The sequence below is a fragment of the Chrysemys picta genome, chromosome 10 (genome assembly GCF_011386835.1).
Source record: "Chrysemys picta bellii isolate R12L10 chromosome 10, ASM1138683v2, whole genome shotgun sequence".
In the NCBI taxonomy this organism is placed as follows: domain Eukaryota; kingdom Metazoa; phylum Chordata; order Testudines; family Emydidae; genus Chrysemys; species Chrysemys picta.
The window spans coordinates 65,459,791-65,486,051 of record NC_088800.1 but is presented as its reverse complement, the minus strand read 5'-3'; the positions used below and the strand labels follow the sequence as shown (position 1 = coordinate 65,486,051).

At 45.7% G+C, this 26,261-nt stretch overlaps 1 protein-coding gene across 1 annotated transcript in view; it reads left to right on the top strand.

Moving 5' to 3' along the window:
- LOC101945417 (uncharacterized) overlaps positions 1–26,261 on the top strand; it is a 185,677-nt gene that overhangs the window by 150,676 nt on the left and 8,740 nt on the right. Inside the window, exons 56-71 of the mRNA XM_042861623.2 lie at positions 314–435; positions 2,158–2,298; positions 5,954–6,067; positions 6,604–6,732; positions 7,363–7,524; positions 9,256–9,420; positions 10,831–10,996; positions 11,901–12,085; positions 13,996–14,088; positions 17,915–18,119; positions 19,542–19,729; positions 20,602–20,699; positions 21,047–21,231; positions 21,999–22,201; positions 22,789–22,978; positions 23,695–23,804. Coding sequence (XP_042717557.2) covers positions 314–435; positions 2,158–2,298; positions 5,954–6,067; positions 6,604–6,732; positions 7,363–7,524; positions 9,256–9,420; positions 10,831–10,996; positions 11,901–12,085; positions 13,996–14,088; positions 17,915–18,119; positions 19,542–19,729; positions 20,602–20,699; positions 21,047–21,231; positions 21,999–22,201; positions 22,789–22,978; positions 23,695–23,804 — 2,456 coding nt within the window. The remainder of the gene's footprint in view (positions 1–313; positions 436–2,157; positions 2,299–5,953; positions 6,068–6,603; positions 6,733–7,362; positions 7,525–9,255; positions 9,421–10,830; positions 10,997–11,900; positions 12,086–13,995; positions 14,089–17,914; positions 18,120–19,541; positions 19,730–20,601; positions 20,700–21,046; positions 21,232–21,998; positions 22,202–22,788; positions 22,979–23,694; positions 23,805–26,261) is intronic.

Genomic DNA, 26,261 nt, shown 5'->3' with positions numbered 1-26,261 from the left:
TGAGATTTCTTCATTTGAAAATAACAACTTTCCTGGTGTTCCCTATGGGAATTTCTTTTGAGCAGATGTCACTATTTTAATTACTGCATGATTGATTAATTAGTAAATAGAGAATTTTTCCACCTTCTGTGGTTCAGTAGAAATCAACACATGGCACAAAAAATGATTTTATAAGAAAAAGATATTCTTGCTAAGTGCCAAATGTTGTCCTTGTCTTCTTGAGGTGCTATGGCATGTGCCCTGTCACTAATTAAAAGTAACAGAAAACCAGCACGGTAATCTGAAGTTAATCTGTTTGAACTCTTTCTTTTAGTGGAGTTTTTCCATCCTCTCTCTATCCCTTTTCCCTGGCATTCCAAGGTCAACCTGTATGTGGAGCATTCAACGCACAAGCATCAGGATGACATCACCATTGGTTGGAACAACAAGGACCAGGTAAAACAGCACATAGCACAGCAGAGATTTGTAGAAGACTAAATGAGACAGAAAGATAGTCAAGGAATTTGAGAAGGAGAAAAACTGTAGACTTATTAAGATAACTTTGTAAACTACGAATGTGGAGCAGTCCTTATTCTTAGTGAGGCTACTTAAATGCAGTGCCTTTTATCGTGTGCAACATCCTACATACAGCAACCCTACAAACTGCTTTACAAAGAGAGGCAACCAAAGGCTAAATGGAAATGGTCCAGAGTGGAAGACTGTAGGAATTTCAACCCAAAATTAAAGGGCAAAAAACAGCTGTTCATAACATGTAAGCCAAGATTGGAGGAGCAAATGACCAGGATGAGGCAGAGGATGGATATAGGATCAAAGAGGTAGAATGGAGAAAGTCTTTGGGGAATTTCAAAGCCAAAAAAAGAATTTTGAATTAGGTGAGAAGGCACTGAAGTGGGGGGGGGGGGGGTTGTAAGGGATTAAGAGATTGTTTCTTTCAATGAAGTGGGTCAGATTCATACTAACAGGAGTTAGACAATAAATACCCCAAGTGGCAGGCATTTTTAGTGACTTCATTACAGCCTTTTCTTCTTTGATTTCTCCTAATTAGCAATAAGAATGATACATTTGGCATAAAATGTCTAATACATTTTACACTGTAATAGGTAAACCAGTTTCAGTTTTTAAAATAAAGGAGCAAATCTGCCTTTAAAAATAATTGTTAAAGTAAAGGACCATAATTTAATCAGAATCATCTCAGTTATAACATAAAAACATGGGTGAATAGTTGAGTTCATCTCAAGCTCTGACTTAAAGCAATTTGTGTATACTCTGAATTTGGATCAAAGGTATAATTGCCAACATACTGAGGCACTAAACAAGTTGTTACACTGGCATAATGTTACTCAAGACAGGTATATTTCAAAGAGTATTATTTTCTTAATGATGGGAAGGGGAAAAGTAAAGTATAAAACTCATTACCGTAACGGAAAATGAATTTGCCTCCATAAAGAGTCAAGCTTCCCTTAGAGTAATAATGTACAAGCACCAAAATCCCAAATGAAATGTAGAAGAGGAATATACAGGGAACCCTTCAACCACTGCTGAAATGTATGCTGCCATTTCCATGTGTGGTGTGTGATGTTAAACAGTTCTCGCATAACACTACACAAGTTAGACCCCAATTCTGCATAACTTATGCATATACTTAAACTTCACATGCCATGGGAAGTCTTCTTGAAGCCAATGGAACTGCTCGCAGTGCTTAAAGTTAAGTGTGTGTGTAACCCATACACCACCTGGGTATGGTGTTCTGTCCCATCTAGTGGCACTGAGACCACTTAGAGAAAGATTTAATGAGTCTGCTCTACAGTCTTAGCTAACAGCCATGGCTTTTAGCTCATGCAGTAGAGGCTCATGTATTTAGCCCCAAAGGTCCTCGGTTTGATCCTGCCTGCTGACGACCGGGGTCTGTTGGTGTTACATATACGTAAGTCTTTGCAGGATCATGGCCTTACTGCATTGGTAAAGAGAAATGCTGCATCCTGCTGAAACCACAGAGGAGATTTAGATAGTAAGAATGCCCTAAAATTGACTTCTAGTGCTCAGCATGTCATTCACGTGAGTAAAAACTACAAACCCAGCTTTATGTTGGATATCCCAGTTCAGTGCGTGTAAGGAGTTTTGTTGCTCATGCCACTTCTGTTTGTTGATGTTGCCCAGGTATTAGTTTCATCTTCCCTGAAATTTGGAAAAGAGCATGTAAAGTACCGAGCCACTGTCGTGCACCCGTTTAATTTCACCTTGAGGCAACTGGAGGTCAGTTCCCTGTCTGAAAGAAAAGGTGGAAAGTACAACCAGCAGGTATGATAATGGGAGGTGCTGCAAATTAAATAATATCTATAATAATATATTTATACTGTATCCTTCATTTCCAGAGTCGTATACAGTGGTCACCATTATACAGCTGTAATTTACCAAACATTGCTGTGTCCTAGTGTCACAGATACCTCGATTATTTCCTTTTCTAAGTATAGACACATAACTGCTTTATCAGATATCCTTGCATGTAACTCTTGGGAACTGATAACATTTTACTGATGTCCAGTGTACATATCACACTTTGGTGGGCACAGAAGTGGGGGGTCAAATGAATTTTGGCCTAGAACGGCCACATAAATCCCTATTCCTATAAAAACTGCTCTGAGTTCTTTAATGCATATACAGCGCGGACAGAACTTCAGGTTTTAGGCTCCAAATGAAAGTCCCACACAAAAAAGAAGATAGGGAGCAATGAGAAAATCTGTTGTATGAAAGGAAAAAGGATTTAAAATACATTTTGGCCAAGTTTGTCTGCAAAGTGCTTATGCTAGGAATGGAAAAAATAGTTTGCAAATCATCCCCCAAAATAAGAAAAATGGAAAATATTACATGACCTATCTGAAAGATGTATGCATGACATAGCATTTGCACTGCAGTATCAGGGCATTTGCACAGTAAGTTATCACCTGAAGCTGATAATAATGCCCAATAATAAGCCGCATGAATTGTGCAGTACTCTCTCTGGGGTTTGGGATTTCTTTCCGATGCTTGCACAGATAACAGAGAGCGCTCAACTTGTTTTCATACAAAAGTGATTGTATCTGTAGTGATCAGTATTTGTCTAGGGATAAGTCTTGTTTGTCCAGTTCTTATACAGGCAAAACTCCCACTGGAATTATTAATGTCAAAGGTAGTTTTGCTGAGGAAGGACTATGGGCCCAATCCAATTCCAATGAAGTCAACAGAAAGACTTTCATTGACTTCATTTTAAAAGTGCAGTTTACCTATGGACTTGCCAAGAGAAGCAGAAGGTGTTTTTTGAGGCCTGACAACATGCAATTCAGTAGAACATTCACACTCTCTAGGGGTATGTCTACACTACGAAATTAGGTTGATTTTAATTGAAATCGATTTTATACAGTCGATTGCATATGTCCACACTAAGTGCATTAAGTTGGCGGAGTGCGTCCTCACTACCATGGCTAGCATCAACTTACAGAGTGGTGCACTGTGGGTAGCTATCCCACAGTTCCCGCAGTCTCCGTCGCCCATTGGAATTCTGGGTGAAGCTCCCAATGCCCAATGGGGCAAAAACATTGTCGTGAGTGGTTTTGGGTACGTCATCAGTCGCCCCTCCCTCCGTGAAAGCAATGGCAGACAATCGTTTCGCGCCTTTTTTCCTGGGTTACCTGTGCAGACACCATACCACTGCAAGCATGGAGCCCGCTCAGCTCACCATTACCGCTGCTGTTGTGGGCAAGTCTACTGTGGGGGCTGCTGTGATCCAAGTAGCCAATGCAATCATTGACGTTCTGTTATCAAGGGTAGTGACTCTGGGAAATGTGCGGGCCTTTTTAGATTTTAGGTGCATCATATTCCTGTCCTTTGCCACTGGTGAAGAAGTCTTGCAGCCGTACATTCCAGTCCGGTCAGCGCTGTAACACCCCATAGCACTTCTGTGGTTGACACATGTAACAGCTCCAGGGCTCTTGCTCTTTTGCCTTGGCCGAGGTACCTTGCCGTACCTGGACCTCCAAGCATTCAACACAGAGGCACCTGCAGCAGCTGGCATTGCTACACAGCAGCAGGACCTTGCCTTCGCAGCAGACGGTGCAATAGGACTGCTAACCGTCGTCATCCACCGCTTCCGCTGCAACTCTGCTCTCCTGCTCTCCAGTGACGAGCTCGGGGGATCCGTACTGGTCATCCTGGGTGCTGCTGGCAGCAGACGGTGCAGTAGGACTGGTAACCGTCCTCGTCGAACATATAGCTTAGCTGGGGGTTCTGGGAATGTCTTCCCTGCCCGGCTCCTAGCAACCTCCAGGGCATGGTATATGGCTCCATCACTTCCCCTGCAACTCTGCTCTCCTGCTCCCCAGCGACGAGCTCGGGGGATCTGTTCATGAAGCCTGGACAGTAGTAAGGAGCAGTTCAACTATAGGCTGAGCAAGTGCAGAATGGTGGTAGAATGTGCCTTTGGAAGTTTAAAAGCTCACTGGTGCTGTTGGTCAGACCGCAGCACAACCAACATTCCCATTGTTATTGCTGCTTGCTGTGTGCTCCATAATATCTGTGAGAGTAAGGGGGAGATGTTTATGGTGGGGTGGGAGGTTGAGGCAATTTGCCTGGCATCTGATTTTGAGCAGCCAGACACCAGGGCGATTAGAAGAGCACAGCAAGGCATGCTGCGCATCAGAGAGGCTTTGAAAACCAGTTTCATGACTGGCCAGGCTTCGGTGTGATAGTTGTGTGTGTTTCTCCTTGATGTAAACCCATCCCCTTTGTTGATTTTAATTCCCTGTAAGCCATCCACCCTCCCCCCTTCGAAATAAAGTAACTATTGTTTTGAAACCATGCATTCTTTCTTTATTAATTAAAAAAAAATGAGGTAACGGACAAGGTATCCCGGGTGGGGTGAGGGAGGAGGGAAGGACAAGGCCACATTCCTTATTTGTAGTCACACTAAAAATCAAACTGTTTAAATGACAGCCTTCTGTTGCTTGGGCCATCCTCTGGAGTGGAGTGGCTCCCCCCCTGCGTTCTTGGGCATCTGGGTGAGGAGGCTATGGAACATGGGGAGGAGAGTAGGCAGTTATACAGTGGATGCAGCAGGGGTCTGTGCTCTTGTTGGCTTTCCTACTGCTCCAACAGATGCTTCATCATGTCCGTTTGCTCCCCCATTAGCCTCAGCATCACATCCTGCCTCTGCTCTTCATGCTCACTTAATTCTGGGCCTCTGCCACTGAATGTCTCCATGCATTAAGCTGTGCCCGATCAGTGCGGGAGGACTGCATAAGCTCGGAAATCATGTCATTGCGAGTGCGTTTTTTTCGCCTTCTAATCTGCGATAACTTCAGAGACAGATGATAAGGGGAGCATAGAAACATTCTACGCTCTACGATTCTGGGGGGACTGCATGGTCACCTGTGCTGCTGAGTTCGCCACACTGACCAAACAGGAAATGAAATTCAGAAGTTCCCGGGGCTTATTCTGTACCTGGCTATTGCATCGGAGTTCAAAGTGCTGTCCAGAGCAGTCACAATGGAGCACTCTGGGATAGCTCCTGGAGGCCAATACCGTCTATTTGTGTCCGCACTACCCCAAATTCAACCCAGCAAAGTCAATTTTAACACTACTCCCCTCACCGGGGAGGAGTACAGAAGTCAATTTTAAGAGCCCTTTAGGTCGACAGAACGGGGTTGGTTGTGTGGACGCATTCATTATTAAATTGACCTAACACAGCTAAATTCGACCTAACCCCGTAGTGTAGACTAGGCCTAGGACATGGAACATGGACAGACTTAGAAATGCCTCAACATTTTGTGAATAGAAAATACTGGCCTTCCATAGTAGTCATTGCAACAAATATGGTTGTTTCCACTGGACATTATCTTTGGGAGGAGTCTATCAGGCTGTTCCATTAGTTCTAGTCCTGCAGCCCAGGATCAATGTAGAAATCCATCTCTTCTGGTTTTAGATACAGCTCACTTGGAATGGTGGGCAGCCTGCTGACTTCAAAATTACTTTGGAAGATAAATCTAAGTTCAACATCACCCTCTGGGATGCTTGTGTGGCAGTTTCTTCGGGTCAGGTATGAATTTGGAGTTCAATATGAGTAGGCATATTTTACTTTCTGAGCTTTAACAGCTATGATAATTGAAAGTGCTTCCCATCTGTTGTCATGAAAACTTGAGTTTTGATTGTATTTGAAGGAGACTTTGTCTTAGCAAACCTTTAGGGAGGATAAAATAAAACCTCTGGGGAATCTTTACTGTATTCCTTTCCCATTTAAAGTGTTCTCACAGTTGTGCAGACAAATTCCGTTTCAAGCCTAAAAATAATTTGTGCATTCGGGATGAAACGCACTCTTGTGCTGATGACCATGGCAAGGACTACACACCACTTAAGTTTCGCAACAGGAACAAAGCAGAATTTAAATGGTGCATAGGCTCCACTTGTGATAGCTCTCTGCACCGGGATGGATTCTATTTTGGTGCACGTGCCACGATAGCAATTCTCTAAGAGTTTATAAAATGCATTTTGTATAACTGCAAACTAATTTTCCAGAAAAAAAATATAAGACAGGCAAAGGCACTAACATGTATATGCCATTTTTCTCTCTTCCAGCTTCAGAAAGTATTAACTGTAGGAAGTCTTCAGGCATGTGGGTCTATAAAACGAGCAACAGTCTTGTTTACTGAATATCTAGATCTGGACTGGGATGGAAAAAAAATCTCACAGAATTTGACATATGAGGTATCAAAAGGCTATTATATCTGTTTACTCATCGTATACTTTGCAGAAGCAATTTCTGTGTTGACAGGGTTTGTCCTTAGTTTTTGAATTTCACATGAATCACCTTAGAACTCAGTGAAAACTTTAGAATGGATTTTGAAGCATCAGCTGCAGTTAGTTCAGGTTTGGACAGAATACCCATCTATGGTGCGGTAGCCCACGAAAGCTTATGCTCTAATAAATTTGTTAGTCTCTAAGGTGCCACAAGTACTCCTGTTCTTTTTGCGGATACAGACTAACACGGCTGCTACTCTGAAACCTGTCAATGATACTGTAGTGATGCTATACATTGGGGCCCAGTAGTTATGCTGAAAAACCAACATGCTTCCTAGTGAAAGAACTGTATTTTGGGGTTATGTTGAAGCTTTGGCTCTTTGGGTAACAGAAGTTGGGTGAGACATGGAACTGACACCATCAGTTAGCTGGCTATATATGTATATTGGACCTTCTTTTGGTTCAGAAGCAAACCGTGAGCATGGGATGGGGAGTGAAGTTGGCAACCTGATGTGTGGGAGAAAATTGTTGTTTTGGATAACTATAATTTTTCATTCAATTGCTACATTAACAGAGTATTTTCTTGGTTTAATACAGAGAAACAGACCATTGTATCCGGATAAAATTCAGCTAGAAGCCACTTTGGAAAATGTTTTTCTGACCTCGTGCAGCAAGCAACATATGCTGGGTAAAATAGAAACAGACTTCTCAACTTGGCTGGATAATTACATGAGTCTTGCACTGTGTGACCTTCCAAATGTAAGTCAGATATTAGTATTTTGCTGCTACTGCAATTCAAAAGTATTTGCCAGTTAAATGACTGATTTTCATGGCGCCTCAGTGTTCCACAAAAATTACCACCAGATATTTGTTTCTAGAGTTTAGCAAAATATAAATAAAAATTGAATGGCATTTTGGGATAGGGAAAAAGAGTTGTTACCACCAAACTCTCATTACTTTATGTATGCCCCATTTGGAGAGATTCTCTAGTCCCCCTTAAGAATGCCAGTCACTCCATTCCCATGCCCTCACTCAAAGGCCTTCGCCTTTCCCAAGCTCGTCTATGCAGTTCCAGTAGTTGGTCAGAGAGGTCACCAGAGAGCAATATATCAGGCTCTCCTTCATCCCTGGCTATATTGCCTTGAGAGCATTCCCAGCCTTTGCTGGCTCTGGTGCTAGTGGTAGAATTTGGAGGTCAAGCGTTGGTCCCATGCTTGATGTTCGTTTTTAGTTTACACAGATAAACTGGTCATCTTTCTGTGTTCTGTCCTGTTTTCATGCTTAGAATCCAGAGCTCCCTGTAGATATTAAAAGCATCACAATATTCACCAGCATGCTTAAGGTCTGTATTTGTAAAATACATTTGGTCTCTTCCCAGCTGCTTCCCTTGTTGGCAAGCACAGCAGGTTTGGGCCGGGGTGAAAGTAAGGCAGGACACTTACTGGTATGGGCCGGGGCGGCCCTCCGGCCCCCGGAAGGGGCGGGGCCTCATGTGGAAGGGCGGGGCCTCAGGCAGAAGGGGCGGGACTGGGGAGCCAGCATCCCCCAACCAGGCCTTCCAGGCCCCCTGGCCCCGGGACTCCCGTGTTGATTTAAAGGGCTAGCGCAGCAGCAGCGTCCGGAGCCCCAGGTAATTTTAAATCGGCCCCAGGGCAACTGCTCCCTTTGCCCCCCCCCACCTGTCGGAGGCTGCGGGGGTGGAGGGCAAAAGGGGCAGGGACATTAAAGCACTGCAGGGTCCTTTGCCGTGGCAGCGCTGAAACGTTAAAGTGCTGCCACGGCAAAGGACCATCCTTAAAGCGCTTTAGTGTCCCTGCCTCTTTTGCCTCCCCTGTCAGCGGCTCTGCTGGTACGGACCTTACCGGCAGAGCCACCGGGACTTCAAAGTGCTGCTGTGGCAGCGCTTTAATGTGGGCTGGGTATGGGCTGGTGCGGGTTCTTACCGGTACAGAGTACCGGCCCATACCGGCTCACTTTCACCGCTGGTTTGGGCCCAGTTAAAAATAGGGTTCTCATCTTGGTCCCAGTAAAATTTTTTCAAAGTTTGGGGGTTGTTTATTTCTGAAGTTTAGGCCTATCTTTAACATGTCACTTTAAAATCTGATGTATCCTCCTGCTTTAAAAATCTTCTGCTTATATATAAAAAAGTATCTACAAGAATGACAGCTACAGTAGTTCAGTACAAGACCAGAAAGAAATTCACTTATTTTATTAGAAGTGCAATTTTAGTTCAGCCATTCATCTAGTCTTGTAGACATAAGTGATCGTTGAATGTACAGTAGTTAAATCACAAAGATTTAGAGGCACAATAGAGTAAGAGGGAGCTGTAAATTTTAAGAGGCATTGGTTTCTGAAATGACAAGTGTGGTTCATCATTTTGCTCAGTGACTGAGAGAATGCCAAGATCTGTGGCAACTCTTGCAGATTCTCTTACTCTTCTTAATTTCCATAGAAAAACTAAGCCTAAATAGTGACATTTTCCATATTTAGGTAATTATTCTCTCTGGAAGGCATCAGCTCAACAGAGGAGATATCATCCTGCAGTCAGAAGGCAGACTCCACCATACTGGTGATGGCAGAGAGGATGGGGTGCTCACAGTAGCCTTAAAGAATAACAGCACAGCTAAAGTGAAGAAATATTTGATGGAATTTGAAGTGAGTTTAACACTGGGCACGGACATCTATGAAGCCTTTTAAAATCAGGGCTTTATAGCACTCCCAGTGTCACTTTTTCTCTGTTGAAGACATACTGCCATCTAGCTTCCAATCTGTGTGAATGCAGTAAATGACTAACAAGACAGTGAAATGGGGGAAAATGCAGGCTTAAAATCAAAAAGGATTTTGCTAGCAACCCCCTTTACCATGTTGGTGTGCACTGCAGATGCAGTGTGACCACAAGAGAAAAGAAAGTACCAAGACTTGACAGCTGCAGATTTTGGTGACAAATGCAGTAAGTGTACCTCTACTGGAGAGTATGTTATACTTTTTAAATGGTCTCCACTGCCTGCTACTGTCAGGGCCGGCTCCAGGCACCAGCTTCTCAAGCAGGTGCTTGGGGCGGCCGCTCCGGAGAGGGGCGGCAGGTCCAGGTATTCGGCGGCAATTCGGCGGATGGTCCCTCACTCCGCCTGGGAGTGAAGGACCTCCCGCCGAATTGCTGCCGCAGATCGCGATCGCGGCTTTTTTTGTTTTGTTTTGTTTTTGTTTTTTGTTTTGGCTGCTTGGGGCGGCCAAAACCCTGGAGCCGGCCCTGGCTACTGTATTCAGCACCTGCAGTTTAAGTGACTGCCCTAGTTGGTGAAGCATAAAACTGGATCTTAGCCAAAACAAGCATATTTTATTAATGGGGAAACAAAATGTTAGACTCAGACAAAGGGTCCATTGCCAGAAAACAACACTGGTCTCTGCAAGAGAGATGGAGAACTGCCTGATACTATGATCATAAGTCAGGCAAACACCTTTCTTTCTCGCTTTTAACTTGTAGATCGCAAGTAAGATAGAGGAGCTCGTGGGGAAGGGAAAAGCACCTGACGTTTGTTGAGCATGTTTAGGGAGGAACACTGATAGCTAACCATACTTATTTTATGCAACATTAGCTACCACTTCAAATATTTTAATGATTTGGACATTCTTCTAAAAGAACTATATCAAAAGAAGAGATATTAAAAGTGGGAAACTCAACTCATGCATATGGGCTATATACTCCAGCACATGCACTGTGAATGAGTGGCACAAGCTGGCAACATAGCAAGTAACTGATTATCAGTGTTTCTTTCATTGCTACCATTAAAAGATTATCCACATGCCTGGCACAATGTGCAATGCTGTAATTGATTGACCCACTTTGCTATCAAATTGTTCTGTCTCAAGTCAATAATCCTATTGCTTGAGCTTTTCAACACAGGATCTCTTGTGTGTAAAGCACAGGCATTGAAAAATATCTCCATTGCCATCTAGTCTTATGTAGAATCCATTGGCATTCCGACATCATCACTGAATGTTGCTTCATTTATTATTTGCCTTGGCTCTGCATCAATGTATTTTTTCTTCTTCTTATGAATGCAGCTAAAAGCATCTGAGGAGATTTGGCTAGGCCTGACAGGAACTGCTACTTCCTCAGCTGTTCAAAGCCAAGTCCTGATGGAGGGAAATATTGATCAAAAAGAGAAAGTAAAAGTAGCTGCTTCTAAAGGAAAGGAGTGTCATCAGTATTACATGGGATATGTAAAGGGTAAGTATATAAGGGCTGCAATTGATAAAAATAAGCTGCGATTGACAGCCAGTTGCATTGCACACACAGGAGAGGAAAGAGTGCCAGCTCAGTTCAGTTTTCATTGCCATTCAATCTGAGGAGTTGAGCCTATCAACAAAGGTGCCAATTATGAGGATAGTTTTTCCACTATATGGACCCTGTATACTGAGCCCGACAACTCATTTCATATAGACTGGGTGGTAGTCACTTGTGAATAACTCCCAACCAAGTCTGGATTTGAATAGGTGGTGATGTACTTGAAAAGCTGTCTTGAGTGACTGATCCTCCCCTTGCCTATATGGGGTTTAATGTGCAAATGAAGGGTTGATAGCAATGGCTTCACTCAGAACCTGTGCATGTAGAGGCTGTGAGAAATGCCTGCAAAAGCCATGCAACACCTCAGTTCTCCCTTCTTGGGAGTCTCTTGCACAGAAATGGCTCAGTGTGTGGAACTACTGCATAAAGTCATTTTTGGGGAGGGTTAATGAGCGATTAGACTGCCCAACACATTTTCATTTGTGACCTATGCAGGATTTGAATTAAAGTCTCCAGCAGTGAAAGACTGCGGAAGTCAAAGGGAAAGCACAATAGTCATTATGGAGATCTGAGAGAAGAATGTCACCTTATTATATTAAGCCAATGCTTCAAAAAGCCTACACGCTTTTAGTATAAAATATATACAAGTTACACAACAGGAGAAACCCTAATAATGAAGCTGATTTGACGTTTCTGCTAGTTAGTCCTTGCTTCTCTCTGCAAGGACATAACCCCTATAGCTATTGCATAAATACCACTCTATTCAATTAATTATAAAACTGGCTTTAAAACACCAATGCCTGCCAATGTTGTCTGTGCAAATGTATATCTCCTTTTACTCTCCCAGGGGACTTGGAGGAAGGAATAGAGCTCACTGCATGTACTGATGGACAACAGATGGCTACCATTAATACTTATCTCAGCGTTAATGGCATAAGGCAAGAAAGAATGGGACAATTGACCCTAACTGCTGTTAACCAGAGCTTGAGTTTGGTGGCTCATGGGTGTGGAGATCCAGTAGTTAAGGTTGAGGTGAGATGCCTTTAGCAGCAGTTGATAGTAGTGCTGCATTTTGAGCTACAGAATATTTTCTTAACCCAGGGGTGGGCAAACTTTTTGGCCTGAGGGCCACATCGGGTTTCATAAATTGCATGGAAGGCTGGTTAGGGGAGGGGGTCGTGGCCCAGCCCCCATCTCCTATCTGCCCCACCCCAGGGACTCCTGCCACATCCAACCCCCCCTGTTCCCTGACGGCCCCCCCGGGACTGCTGCCCCATCCACACACCTCCGCTCCCTGTCCCCTGACCACCCCTGGATCTCTGCTGCCCCATCCAACCCCTCCTTTCGTTCCTTACAACCACCCTGGGACCCCTAACCCATCCAACCATCCCTTCTCCCTGTCCCCTGACTGTCTCTGGAACCCCTGCCCCTGACTTCCCCCTGCTGCCCCATCCAACCCCCCCTCCTTCCTGACTGCCCCCTCCCCCCGGGACCCTTGCCCCCATTCAACCCCCTGTTTCCGCCCCGACCCCTATCCACACCCCTGCTCCCTGACCCCATTCAACCCCCTGTTCCCCCCCCCCCCGGGGAAGGGGAGCAGCAGGGGAGGGGACAGGGCTAGCCTCTTGGGCCAGGATCTCTGGGGCCGGGCAGGATGGTCCCGCGGGCCGGATGTGGCCCACGGGCCATAGTTTGCCCACCTCTGTCTTAACCTCAGCAAATTAGTGGAACATCCTCCAGATGGGTTTCATTTGTGGATTGTATCCAATAACATGGCACATTAGAGGTGTTTGGGATTCTCCCCTGATAACAATGTATATTTTGCTGCCATTTTTATATCTGGGATGAGTCAGCATTTGGGTGGGTTTTGCAAAAAGTGGAGTTGAAAAGATCAACCCACCTAGAGCTAGACAGTAAGGACACTGTCCCAGCATAAAAATCCTACTGAGATCAATGGGAGCTCTGTGCTCAGACCACAGGGAGAATATAGAACATACGTGACAATGTTACTGTAAGAAGATAGTGGGCCAAACTCGGCAGGGATATGGAAAACATGCCTTACTGCAATGGCAAGGCCTCTTGCATTGCAAGATTCACACTCGTGGAGGGCGGGTATGGTTTCTGCTGCAGCCTCCTGTGTGCTATCCATTGGGGGAGGGGGTGGAGATTATATGTATCACAATAGCACTTAGGGGCCCTGATCTCAGCTGGGGGCTCTTTGTGCTAGGTACAAACATAGGCTTGGTCTACACTACCCCCTAATTCGAACTAAGGTACGCAACTTCAGCTACGTGAATAACGTAGCTGAAGTCGAAGTACCTTAGTTCGAACTTACCTTGGTCCACACTCGGCAGGCAGGCTCCCCCGTCGACTCCGCGGTACTCCTCTCGCCGAGCTGGAGTACCGCAGTCGACGGCGAGCACTTCCGGGTTCGACTTATCGCGTCCAGACTAGACGTGATAAGTCGAACCCAGAAGTTCGATTTCCAGCCGCCGAACTAGCGGGTAAGTGTAGCCAAGGCCATAGTAAGAGACAGACCCTGCCCCCAAAGAGCTGATTGTATAAAAGAAGAGACATAAGAGACATATAAAAGAAGAGACATACCAAAGGGGAGAGGGAAGCAATTTCCCAATGTCATCCAGCAGGAATAGAACCCAGGTTTACTGAATCCTAGTTCAGTTCCCGAGACTCTGAACTCCCACCAGGGCTCCCTAGGAGTGCTGTAAGGAGGAGAGTCTTCAGAGAGCTGTGGAGTCTGCAAATTTCTCCTGTTCCCCTTTCTAGCCCAGGCTGCACCCTTTTGGAGCAATGTGCAGCTTGTTTCCCCACTGGAAGTTCAACCACCAGGGGCCTCTGCTGGAGTTTGACTAGACTCTTAATGATTTTGGCCCAGCACAAGTGGTTCCTAAATCATAAAATCCTGATATTTCATATTTTCACAGAATAAACTTAATGAAATTGGGTCCCACCTTCAAGCCAAACTCATGGAGAAGATCAAGAAGTTTGATGAATCTGTTTGGAAATTCAGGAGATCAGTAAGTAATGAACATGACCAATTGGCTTAAAGATTGTTAACATCTTAGAAATGGCTAAATCAGCTAATGCAGGATGGTCCCATTCTGTCATGCAGTATACCGGAGAGCACCATGAAATCCTGTGCAAGAAGCATCCTTGCTATTCTCTGGGAAGGAGTCATTGTGGGGTGCAATCCAGACCAGTGAGGGGTTGTCTCACCACCTGCCCTGCAACCTTGGGTGTCTCACATGCTTTGCTGGTGTAGCTCCCAAGCTAGTCCACTCACAAACAGCCTAACAGCATGTAGGTAACAGCCTGAGGGTCTGTGTATAGCTGCAGTTCTGGATCAACAGCTCTGACCCCAGCAGCCTGTCAGCAACACTCTGGCTTCCACCAGCCTTGGTTACTACTTGCAGGGTGATCCCAACATACTCCCAGTCCCAAATTGTCCCAAAAATCTATGTTCTGCACAGTCTAGTCCTCTCCTGGGCAGATATTAGAGGTCCATTGCCCCTGTAAGGGGACAATATCCAGCAGTTTGCTCCTTTAACTGGGGTTACCCAAACAGTTCAGTTTGAACCCAACACTGGTTTAGTTTTGAACAAAAACAAAACAAATTCATTTAACTACAAAGAGAGAGATTTTAAGTGAGTACAAGTACAAAGTATTAAAGTAAAAAATGGTTACAAGAGGAATAGAACATTTTCTAGTAGCTAAAACTTAGGCTACTCTTGGTTCAAGGTAAAATCCTTGCCACGTGTTCCCTGCAAATGTTCATGTCACGATCCCTTCCAAAGTCAACAGGCTGGTCCCTTTGTCTTCTTCGGAGAGGGAGGGGGGAGAGAAAAAAAAGAGAGAGAGACTACCTGGGGTGTTTTTGCCCCTCACTTTTATAGTCCAGTCCCCCTTTGAAATGCATTTTCCTGAGGGTTACCCCTAGATAAAGTTCCTTCCCGCTATGAAGACTGAGACATGGAGGCTTGTGGTGAAAGAGGTTCCATCTTATTTGTTAAAATGCAGATCAATCTGTTCCTGCCCCCCTTCTTTGCCAAAGAATGGCCACTTGACTGGTGATTTACAGTCAACTTTGACACCCGGCTAGAGGCATGAACTTGTCCTTTATCTTTGCAAAACTGATTTACCCTCTCTTGCTGTCTCAAGGACTCTGTTTACTACTTATATGTAAACTGAGGTAAACACACATGCCTTTGTTTAGGACAGACTGTTTAACATCTTCTGCCTAGTCAGGGCTACATGAGTTTGAATACATGCTAACAACATCATATGGGGGAATTAGAACTTTACATATAATTTTGCTACCTGCATTTCACCATCATATTATTGATCAGTGAATTATTAGTTTTCAAATGATACCTCACAAGGCATATTTTGTACAGAGATTATGACAATAGTGTGTATGGTGTGAATACAGGTCTTTCGGTCACAGTCATTAATACAAATTAAACACCATTGTATTAACTCTGGTTGTTTTGTTTAATTTGAACTATTAAATGGTTCATCCTTTGTGGACACTGCTGTTCATATAAAGGAAAAGCACACTCCAGCCTTATAAAGGTTCCATGTCTTTGTAACAAACCCTAAGGAATGTTGACCCACCTCAGCTCCCAGAGACTTTAGTGGAATTATGGGCACTCAGTACCTTCCACGATCTGGTCCTATAAGCCTACCTTCAGTTTTCAATAAATCAGATAGCCCTTTTCTATAGGAGTCTAGGAAGAAAGATACAAAACTCACAGATTCACCAGCTCTGATCTATGTGCCAGCCTGTAGCCGTCCTTTGGGAGTGATCCCTTTAGCATGCCAGACCCCAGGGGTCCCCATAGTCTCACAGGGGCAGGCCCATGGCCTCCACAAGTCTGAAACTGGGCCTTGGGCACCAGCGATCCCTGCCTCTTTCTGTGACTCCCTATAGTGAGCCCAGACAGGCCACATTCCTGTGGGAGGCTTGTTCTTTACGCCTTCAAGGTGCACTACCCTATCTCAGTGGTTTGAGCATTGGCCTACTAAACCCAGGGTTGTGAGTTCAATCCTTGAGGGGGCCATTTAGGGATCTGGGGCAAAAATCTGTCTGGGGATTGGTCCTGCTTTGAGCAGGGGGTTGGATTAGATGACCTCCTGAGGTCCCTTCCAACCCTGATATTCTATGCATAGGCGTGCGCACTGGGTGTGCCTAGGCACACCCTAATGCAGGGGTGGGCAAATGGCTTCACTCCCCGGCGTGGCAAGCCGCGAGGTCCATGTTCCCCGGCCTGAGCACCTGGCTGAGCGCAGCAAGCCGCCGGCCCCTCCTCCACCTTCCCCCATCCCCTGGAGCCATGCCGCCGTGCGCAGCGCTCTGTGGGCTGGGGCTGCGCGCTCCCGTGGGGCACTGTTTAGCTCCACGGAGAGGCTAGGAGCCTCATCTCATGGTAAGGGGTCTGGGGACAGGGTGGGTTGGATAAGAGGTGGGATCCCGGGGGGTGGTGGTGGTGGTTAGGGGCGGGGGGTCTCTGGAGGGGGCATTCAGGGAGCAGGGGGGATTGGATGGGGCACGGGAGTCCTGGGGTCTCTCAGGGGCCGGGGGGTGATAGGAGTCAGGGGACAGGGAGCAAGGAGGGTCCTGGGGGGCAGTAAGTGGGGGGGTCTCTGGAACGAGTGGTTAGGGGACAAGGAGCTGGGGGGGTTGGATGAGTCAGGAGTTCTGGGGAGGAGCTGTCAGGAGGCAGAGGTGTGGAGAGGGGTCGGGGGAGGCAGGGAGTGAGGGGGCTGTATGGGTTGGGAGTTCTGGGGGTTCTGTCGGGGTGGGGAGCAGTTGAATAGGTGTGGGAGTCCCAGGGGTCTGTCTGGGGGCGGGGGTGTGGATAAGGGTCGGGGCAGTCAGGGGACAGGTAGGGAGTAGGGTCCTAGGGGGGCAGTCAGGGGACAAGACTCAGGGAGGCTTAGGTAGGGGGTGGAGTCCTGGTTGGCAGTTAGGGGCAGGGGTCCCAGGAGGGGGTAGTCAGGGGGGGACAAGGAGCAGGGGGGGTTGGGGATTCTGAGGGGGGAAGTCAGGGGGCAGGAAGTAGGCGGGAGTGGATGGGGGCAGGGCAGGGGCGGGGCTCCCTGGGTGCACACCCTAATGAAATGGGCTGCGCACGCCTAAGATTCTATGATCTGTAGTTACACCCAGCAGCCTCTTCAATATGAGCTAACAATGTATTAGTTACCTGGCATGCAGAATCTCAAAGTCTTTGGGTTAGCATGAGAGGATCAGGCTTAGGATATGGTTCCTATTTGTGGAAGCCGTGGTGTTGCCATGCTGTACTTCTGTACTATACCTGAGCCCATCCTCGCCTGCTCTGTCTCCTTTGTCTCCCAGTTCCAGGAGTGCTCTGTGTACCCTGCTCCTCTTAATGCAGACACCTGACACCTCTTGTCTTGTTCTCCAGGCACAGCCATGCTGTGTTCACATCCGCAGCTGCCTCTGCAGCTAAGTGGTAATTTTTGGTCATTGGGGTTCCTATTGTTTCTGTAGGGTCTTCCAGTCCCAGACAGTTCTAGTAGCTGTATGTCTCACATACCTAACCTGATCTCCCATGCCTAGGGAGAAAATCAGTTCTTCCCCCCCATGGATAGTGATGCCAAGATGATGGGTACAGAGTCATACAGATAGTGCTTACAAATAGTACAGAAAATTCCCACATTCATCACAAAAGCATTATGGGAAAGCTGTGAGGTTTGCTGCTAAAGACATGGTAGTCCTGAAGCTCTGGAGCGCTGATGATTGTCGTAGGAAAACAAGCTCCAAAAGTTTGCTAAAAATCACCGCATATGTCTACATTTCTTGTTGTTTGGGGCCCATTGCAGGTGCAGCAAATTGATTTCCTGTATGAAGCAGCTGGTTGGCCTTTGAAAGCCTCCCAAGAGATTGCCGGAATCCTCCAAAATGTGGGGAAAGCTGTCGCCCAGATGTGGAAGCAGAGTGGAATCAGGCAAACCCTGAGGAATAACCTCCCACTGTACTTGGAAAAAATTCAAGACACTGTCCAGCAAATGCAAAATGAACTTCAAAGTAAGGAGAGCCATCTAAAGCAAGGGGGTATTCTGCACGGGTCAGGTCAGTGCAGGAAATAAGCAGGGGCTAGAAAACTGAATAAATAAGATGCTGAATAGGTTTTATTTTGATCTCTAAAGAAGCGCTGATCTAGACTCTGGGCTGTGATAGATTATTTATAAATATCTATACAAACTCCACTGCATCCATATTCACATAGATCATAAAAAACCTGCCAAATAACCCTGGTTTAGCAAACCCTCTAATGAAATCCTGGAAGTATAGTCTGACTCATGCCCTGAAGATCAGTAAATCTAGGCTCCGTCAGACTTAGGGCTTGTCTACACTTACCAGGGGAACGATGTGTGGTGATTGATGCATCGGCAGTCGATTTAGTGGGTCTAGACCCGCTAAATCTACGGCAGATCACTCTCCTGTCGACTCCTGTACTCCACCTGAACGAGAAGTGCAAGGGGAGTCGACGGGAGAGCATCTCCTGTCGACATAGCATAGTGTGGACCCCGCGGTAGGTAGATCTAAGTACATCAACTTCAGCTATGCTATTCATATAGATCGTTATAACTTAGATCCTTCTCCCTCCGTAGTGTAGACAAGGCTTAAGACTGGCAGTGGATTCCTCAGTCAAGGAGCACATGCTGAAAATGCCACCCCCACCGCCAGCATTTAAACCAAAGAACCATTAACTTGAGGACTAGACTGCTGGAACTTGTGTTAGCTAGATTCTGGGCACTGTACCTGTTCTATGGTTAGTATGCTGCCAGGCCATTCCATTGCTAGCAGTTCACATGATGTTTCAGATGGATGACATTTGCAGTCAAACTAAGAGGAAAATCATGTGAACTGTATTCATCTGTGACTAACAGCTGCCTTCATCATGGCACAAGAGAAAACTTGTAACCGAGTCCCAGAATGTGATCTGTCCCCCTATTGCCAATACCAGGACTTAGTCCTTGGACTCAAGTTCAATGTGTATTTGTACTTTCGGTTATAATAACCAAATTGTCCCCTTGCTCCTCCTTGGAAGGTGACGAGGTGGGAGGTAGAGCTGCAATGATAGAGCAGCCAGGTGCTGAGGCATTCTGTCCATGCAGGGCAGATAGGGACAGACTGAGGGAGCCCGAGGAAAGCATGTTATATAACATTCCTTACATTGGATTTGAAAAAGCAGCATGCGCTCCCCACCATCTCAGTGTCTGCTGCTGGATGCTGGAAACAGGGCCATACCTGTTTTCAATAGCCTCTCCTACAGAGAAGATAAAGGACTGAAGCTCCCATCTCCTGTGCAGGGAAAGATCCCCTTTTCTCTCTCTTGCACTCCCATCCTCCCCCTGTGCTGGGGCAGTGAAGATTTTGTCCTGAGGTATAGCTGGGGACCACTTTAAAATCTATTTGCTAAGGTCAGTTTCACACTTGTTGCAGAGCCATTAGCAACTCTGAAGGATGCCTACTATGATGTGACTTTGAAGCCACTGGACGAAGTTTGGCAAGAGAAAACAGAGGCATATATGAAGAAAATCCAGGCTTTTGTGCCCAGTATTGTAAAGGATGTATGGTTAATGGAACCAATCCAGGTGACATTAAGAGCCATGAAAACAGGCTTGGATATGGTTAGTATAAAACAACGCTTCATTTTTATATGGGTCGGAGGGGATGGCTTACAGGCCTAAGCATCAGCTTTGAAATATCGAGTCTCTCTCTATACGCAGGTCTGGTTCAAGTCCCACTCAGGCTGTTCCAATGAGATCTTAATAAAATTCAAGGTTTTGTCTGCTCTGTGTGAACATCAAGGGCCATATTTCTCAAACTAACTACTAAAATTGCACCTAAAATTTTAAGCAACATTTTTGTTTATGCAAATTGCAAAGGTAGAATTCCACCTTCCTGCTTTGTGCACATACCGCTAATATATGGGTATGGCTGTTTGCTAATTTTGAAAAAGCGGCCTGGTATCTCAGTGACATGTTTCATATTAGAGGGTTGTCACTGGTATCTTTGGCCAAAATGACACCACTAGCAGTGTGCTTGTCGTCCACATGGTTACTCTCTTCCCACCCCAGAGCTACCTGTGTAATTCCTGTCAGTCTATAGTTTGTAAATAAATTTGGGGACCTTCAGAGGTACGATATACCTAAAACTATTTAAAGGAGGTTGTCTGTGCTGCAGAACCAATGCATATAATGGAGATCTCAATCCTCTGCAGTAGCAACTGTAGCACATCAACTCATTGAAGTGTTGGTACATGTTAAATGATATCATCATAGGAAGGCTGTATTTCTCTCTGATATCAACATGGCTAACTTCTCATTCACAAGCTACCTCTAAATAACAGGATGACATGCGGTCAGGCAAGTGACAAATGTGAGGGAGGATTGAGTGTTTGTGAATAGTCTTTTGATATCAAAGCAACGTTCTGGCTGGTCCAAAAACCACGTTAATGTCACAGTTGATTTTATAATGTGCTGTTCTGGTTCCCCACTAGGCAACACACCAGATGCTGAGGTGGGCAGAGGCCAAGTTTTCCAGAGCTGTGAGCAAGATCCGAAAGCCTTTATCAAACCTGTACAGTTTTTCTGCCAGGTAACAGTGGGTATTCCTGGATATGGGTATTCCTGCTGTATAGTCTTCTAAACAGATATTTACATATTTTTTTTTCACATCAAGTTACATTATTAGGGTACAGAACCAAGCAACTATCCTTGGACACCCTTTATACCAGTTAATATTGACAATGTAAGTTATCATCTACTATCATGGCCTGCTTTTTCCACTTTGGAGAATAAGTATCCACCAGCAAATAGAATAACTCTGGAACACTCAGCCTTAAGTAGCACTTTTCTTTCCCATTTTATAACATTTGATACATTAACTGCATTGAATCAATTTAACACCAGTAACAACACGAGTGAATCATTTGTGTCCCACAGGAACTGTTCAATGGCAGTGAAACTGCCTATGCTGCCTAAAGGAGACCACTCTGTGGACCTGGCAAACATCACTAACTACCTCATTGAAGAAAAGCTAATGAGGCCCCTCAGGGACCTCTACAACATCAACCCAGTAGCTGAGTATTATAGAATCAAACAGAGGATGATGGAGAGTCCCTTTGAATGTAAGTTCCTTGACAGCTCTAATATATTTCTCAGCAGGTCCCAGTCCCCTCTGAGCTCCAGTCAGAATTTTGCATAACTAGAGAGGATTGTTAATTAACACCATATTTCGATGGATGGCATTTTATAGTATTTTATGTGGACTGGTATTTTGGTGGCGTAACAGTCACCTACCAGTAAATAAGCCATTTTTGTGAACTTTCAACTCCAGCAAATTTCCATGAGAATTTTTCTTATTTTTTTAATTACATACCGTACAAAAAAGCTGTGTTATAACATCACTATGTTGAGAAATGGGGAATGAGCAGGTAGAATATATCTATATCTTACCTACATCCCATTGTGATGAGGTCTCAGAGCATGCATTTTGGCTGAGGTAGTATCTGGCTCTCATATTGAGGGCCTGATCCTAATTTAATTGAAGTCAATGACATAACTCCTGTTAACTTCAGAGTGCACAAGATGGCTCTGCAGACACTTCAGAGACCGCATTAGATAGGGAGTATTGCTAATAGGAGCAGTTCTCATTGAACATCTGACCAACAATTAGTAGACAACAGATCTTCCAGAAACAGTAGTTTTTGGACAGTGTATCTCATGCTTCATTAGCGCCAATACCTAGGCAGAATGGAGGCCTTTAAAAGGAGGCTTCTGACATAAGATTTTCAGGCAAAGAAAATGTTCTGATTCTGGCAAGCAGTTAATAAGTGCCACCCATTGAGCTCTGTGAACAACACAGTGACATTGCTTTTGCAATATCATCCTCTAGATCATGCTGTGCTGATGGGCAAAAAGCACGTTAGGACTTTTGATGGAAGAATGTATGATCTGACATCGAAGTGCAGTGTGCTTCTTGCCAAGGATTTTGTTCACAATACCTTTACTGTAGTGCTGAACCAGGAGAGTAGTGGCTTGAGATCATTGCATGTGGAGATGAACCGGACTACCATTGATATCTACCCAGGACTGAAGGTAGGTATGCCCACTGAAATCACTGCACTTTGACAAAGAAGCCAAACCCTGAATTTATCTGGACTTCAGACTTAGCATACAGTGGCTCACATAAGTTAATGCAAAGATAGGAAAATCCCACTAATATATCAGCAAAAGGGAATAGCCCTCAATAAGAGAAACTAATACCATCAATCCTGGACCATAGTCTGCCTGGCCCAGATGTGGATACATGAGATGGGGAAGGCTCAAGGAATCTTTCCCCAACTCTTGCATGATCCATGTAAGTCAGGAAGAACTACAGCACCTGTGCTTGGAGAAACAAGCTGTACCTCACTCCTTGTGTCCACTTGGGAGGCTTTGTGCTTCACTGCTCCCTCAGGAGCTCCACACTATCCTCCACATAGGGCCATGCATAAATGGCACCATCCATTTTCAAATGTGCAAACTGTGAGCCAACCCGGTAACCTGGAGCTGCCATTTCTAACATAAGTTATGTTCCAGATATTTGAAGTACAACTTCATTGGGGAGTTTAGGGGAATCAACACCTTGCAAGGTCCATCCTAAGTTAGTTACTCTGAACATTTTTATCATCATCTTAAAATAGACATACAAGATGTATAATTTTTCCCTGATGGAAGAGAACTGCCTCAGTCTGGATCAATCCCTTGAAATGAACGGCATCACCGTGAGAAAAGAAGCTAACAGAATAGAAGTATTGAATGAGAATGGAATTTCTGTCTCCTGCGACTTTCACTATGATCTCTGTACTGTTACCCTGGATGGATGGCATCATGGTAAGTACTAAACATTCAGCATAGCCATTCCCTTCTGCTTCTAATTTGTTTCTCTCTCTCTCTCTCTGAATTCTAGAAACCTCAGGTTTCAGAATACAGGCTGCCCTGCATCAGCCTTTCCCTCAAGCCCTGGAGATGGCACAAGACACTGCCAGTGAATGTGATGAGACATAGAATATGTTCCTATAGTAACAGCAGCAAGTGTTTACATAGAATTACTATAATTTTCCAGTTTTTAATGGACTATAGCAGCTTGAGGTGCCAGTACCCTGTGACCAGCCAGTCTGAGAGCTGCTGTCTAATATGTCAGATATAACAGAGCATATGAATGTGTGGTACAAAAGCTTCATTCTTTTGGTATGATTAACATACCCCACTCACGGCTTCACCACTCATATGTAAGGCACCATCCCAAACTCATGCTCAAATTTACAGCGCACCACCCTGTATCTTTATAGACATACATGTCTTCTGTCATGGCAGCTCCTTTCTCTGGCAGGAGGGCAGAGTGAAAAGCTAACACATGGGAGGACAACGTAGCTCCCTCAACCTGTTACTCTGCCAAGGGATACCATCCTTCTGGAACCCAAACATATCACCTCTGCATTACACCTGAGCTCCATTAGACAGGATAGTAAAAGGCCAGAGGTGGCTTTTAAAACCAGAATTCTCCCGTGGCTCTGTTTTTATCTTCCTCTGCTTTCATTTGGTTCCAGGTGTATCAGCTGGTCTTTTTGGTACCAATGATAATGAAGCTGGAAATGAATGGATGCTTCCCAATCACTCCTACACTGATAGCGTGAAGGAATTTACACGGAGCTGGCAGGTATGCTGGCTATCTCACTGCTATCAGAAAGCACTGTTGCAAGATATCTGTCTTTTGAGATCACATGTGGCACTTGGAACACAAAGAGTGCGACTAGTTAATATATATTTGATAGCATGCTCTCCAGGAAAAATGAACAGAGCTCATAAGCTGTACTACAGGACTAACGCAGAAAAAGGAAAATTAAGCTTGCAATGCCTGGCCAAGTTGTTTGCCTTTGAGAGCACCAACTCTGGTTGGTATTAACTCCTCTGTGGCCTTTCCACATCACTTACTAAAGAGCTTACTCAAAAAAAATACCCAAAGCAGATGATGCCACTGAGACTTTGTGGCTCTTCCCTTTCTCTTCACTTGCAAGACCATGACCTAATTCCACACCCAGAACCACTGCAGCCATCTAACTCCAATTCAGGGCTTCTGAACTCTGCCCCAAATAGCAGAAGGGTTCAAGATATCTTACTTCTGTTCTGCTATTGGAGAATCAGATGGATTCTAATGAGTGTGCAGAGTATACTTATGTGAGTAATATGGCCAGGATCTCGGTGGGATGGACAGAGGTGTATTGTTAATGTAAACTATTTATTTATTATTAATTTCCTTCCATTTATTTAAGAATACATATTAGCACCCAATGCAAAAGCACCTGGGCAAGTTGAGTTAGTAAAAATAATCAATTTAACACAATATATAAGAAACTTTTTGTAATACCGTAAACAAGCTAGGGAGGCATGCATGACCTTTTTAAGTGGCTGATGTCATAATGATTCTGCTTATACTATTGATTGCTACATTTTATTTATATGCCACACAGCATCTTTGGAGTGCTGAACACTGCCAAGAAGAATCTATAGATGACTTTAGCTGAACTCTGTGTGCTGCTTGCAGTCAGTTTGACTCCTATCCCGTTCAGAAAAAGTAATAAAAAGATTGACTTGCTGATAATGTACCATTGATATACATCATTAAAGCAATGGCCAGGAATACAAATATGCCAAGTCAGGAATTCATTCCAACTACTACAAACCTTTTTAAAGGGGTAGGATGAGACAATACAGTGGAAATAATGTATGCTGGACAATGTATTTAGTTGTACTGGTAAAGTGGAGCTTACATCTCTCCAGCAGTGCAAGTAGGGCAGTACGGTACGGTATGCCATACCAGCAAGATATTTATAGCTGGTACAGCGTACCGCAAAGACACAGGAGGAGCAGAACATACGGCCACCGGGCGGCCCCATGCCGGCAACTTCTCTGGCACAGCTATACCACCCCAGCCCTTCCACACAGGGTCTCCTCCGTCTGTAAAGCAGCTCCGCAGAAGGATAGGGCTGGGGGCAGTACAGCTGCGCTAGAGGAGCTGCTGTATGAGGCTGCCTAGTGGCCCCACGTTCTGCTCCTTTCCCCGCTGCGGTTCCCGGGAGAGCCCTGCAGTTTAGGGTTCTCGCGGGGAAAGGAGCAGAACACCAGCAGCTCTTCTGACGTGGTTCTACCACCCCAGCCCTTCCACGCAGCTGCGTCTCTCTAGGGTCTTTACAGCAGCCCTGCTGGAGGACAGGGCTGGGGATGGCAGAGCAATGCCGGAGGCAGGGCCGGTTCTAGGTTTTTTGCCGCCCCAAGCAAAAAAAATTTTGGATGCCCCTCCCCCCAACCCTGGGCTCTCCCCCCCCCCCAACCCGCATCCCCTGCCCCCCCCCCCACCTTCACCCTCCTTCCGCCCCAGCCCTGTGTCACTGGTAACTCGCTCCCAGGACGAGTCATTCAGCAGGAATTTTAGATGTGCACAGAACACAGACAGGATTGGTTCCCATATGGTTACAGAACTGCAGTAAAGTGGAACAATTTTCAGCTTGTGTGATTGGAGGATATCTGGATGCATATTATAAGACTGTCCTACATAAATGAGGAAAAGTTGAGGTGCCTTTATTATTCTTTTGTTCCACTCTTTGTGGGGAGCCCGACACGCTGGTCTGAGCAGCACGTAAGGGGGGCGGGGGGTTGGAGAAGGGGTAGGGGGTCCTGGGGGGAGTCAAGGAACAGGGAGCGGGGGGGGGATTGGATGGGTTGGGGGTTCTGAAGGGGCCTGTCAGGGGGCAGGGGTGTGGAGAGGGGTCGGGACAGTCAAGGGACAGGTGGCGGAGGGGTTGGATGGGTCGGGGGAGCCTGTCAGGGGGCGGGGGTGTGGAGAGGGGTCAGGGCACTCAAGGAACAGGGAGCTGGGGGGGGGTCGGATGGGTCGGGGGTTCTGGGGGGGCCTGTGAGGGGGTGGGGTTGTGGAACGGGGTCGGGACAGTCAAGGGACAGGTGGCAGGAGGGGTTGGATAGGCGTGGGAGTCCTGGGGGTCTGTCAGGGGACGGGGGTGTGCATAGGGGCCAAGGGCAGCCAGGGGAAAGGTAGTGGGTGGAGTCTTAGGGGGGCAGTTAGGGTGGGGGGTCTCAGGAGGGGGCAGTCGGGGACAAG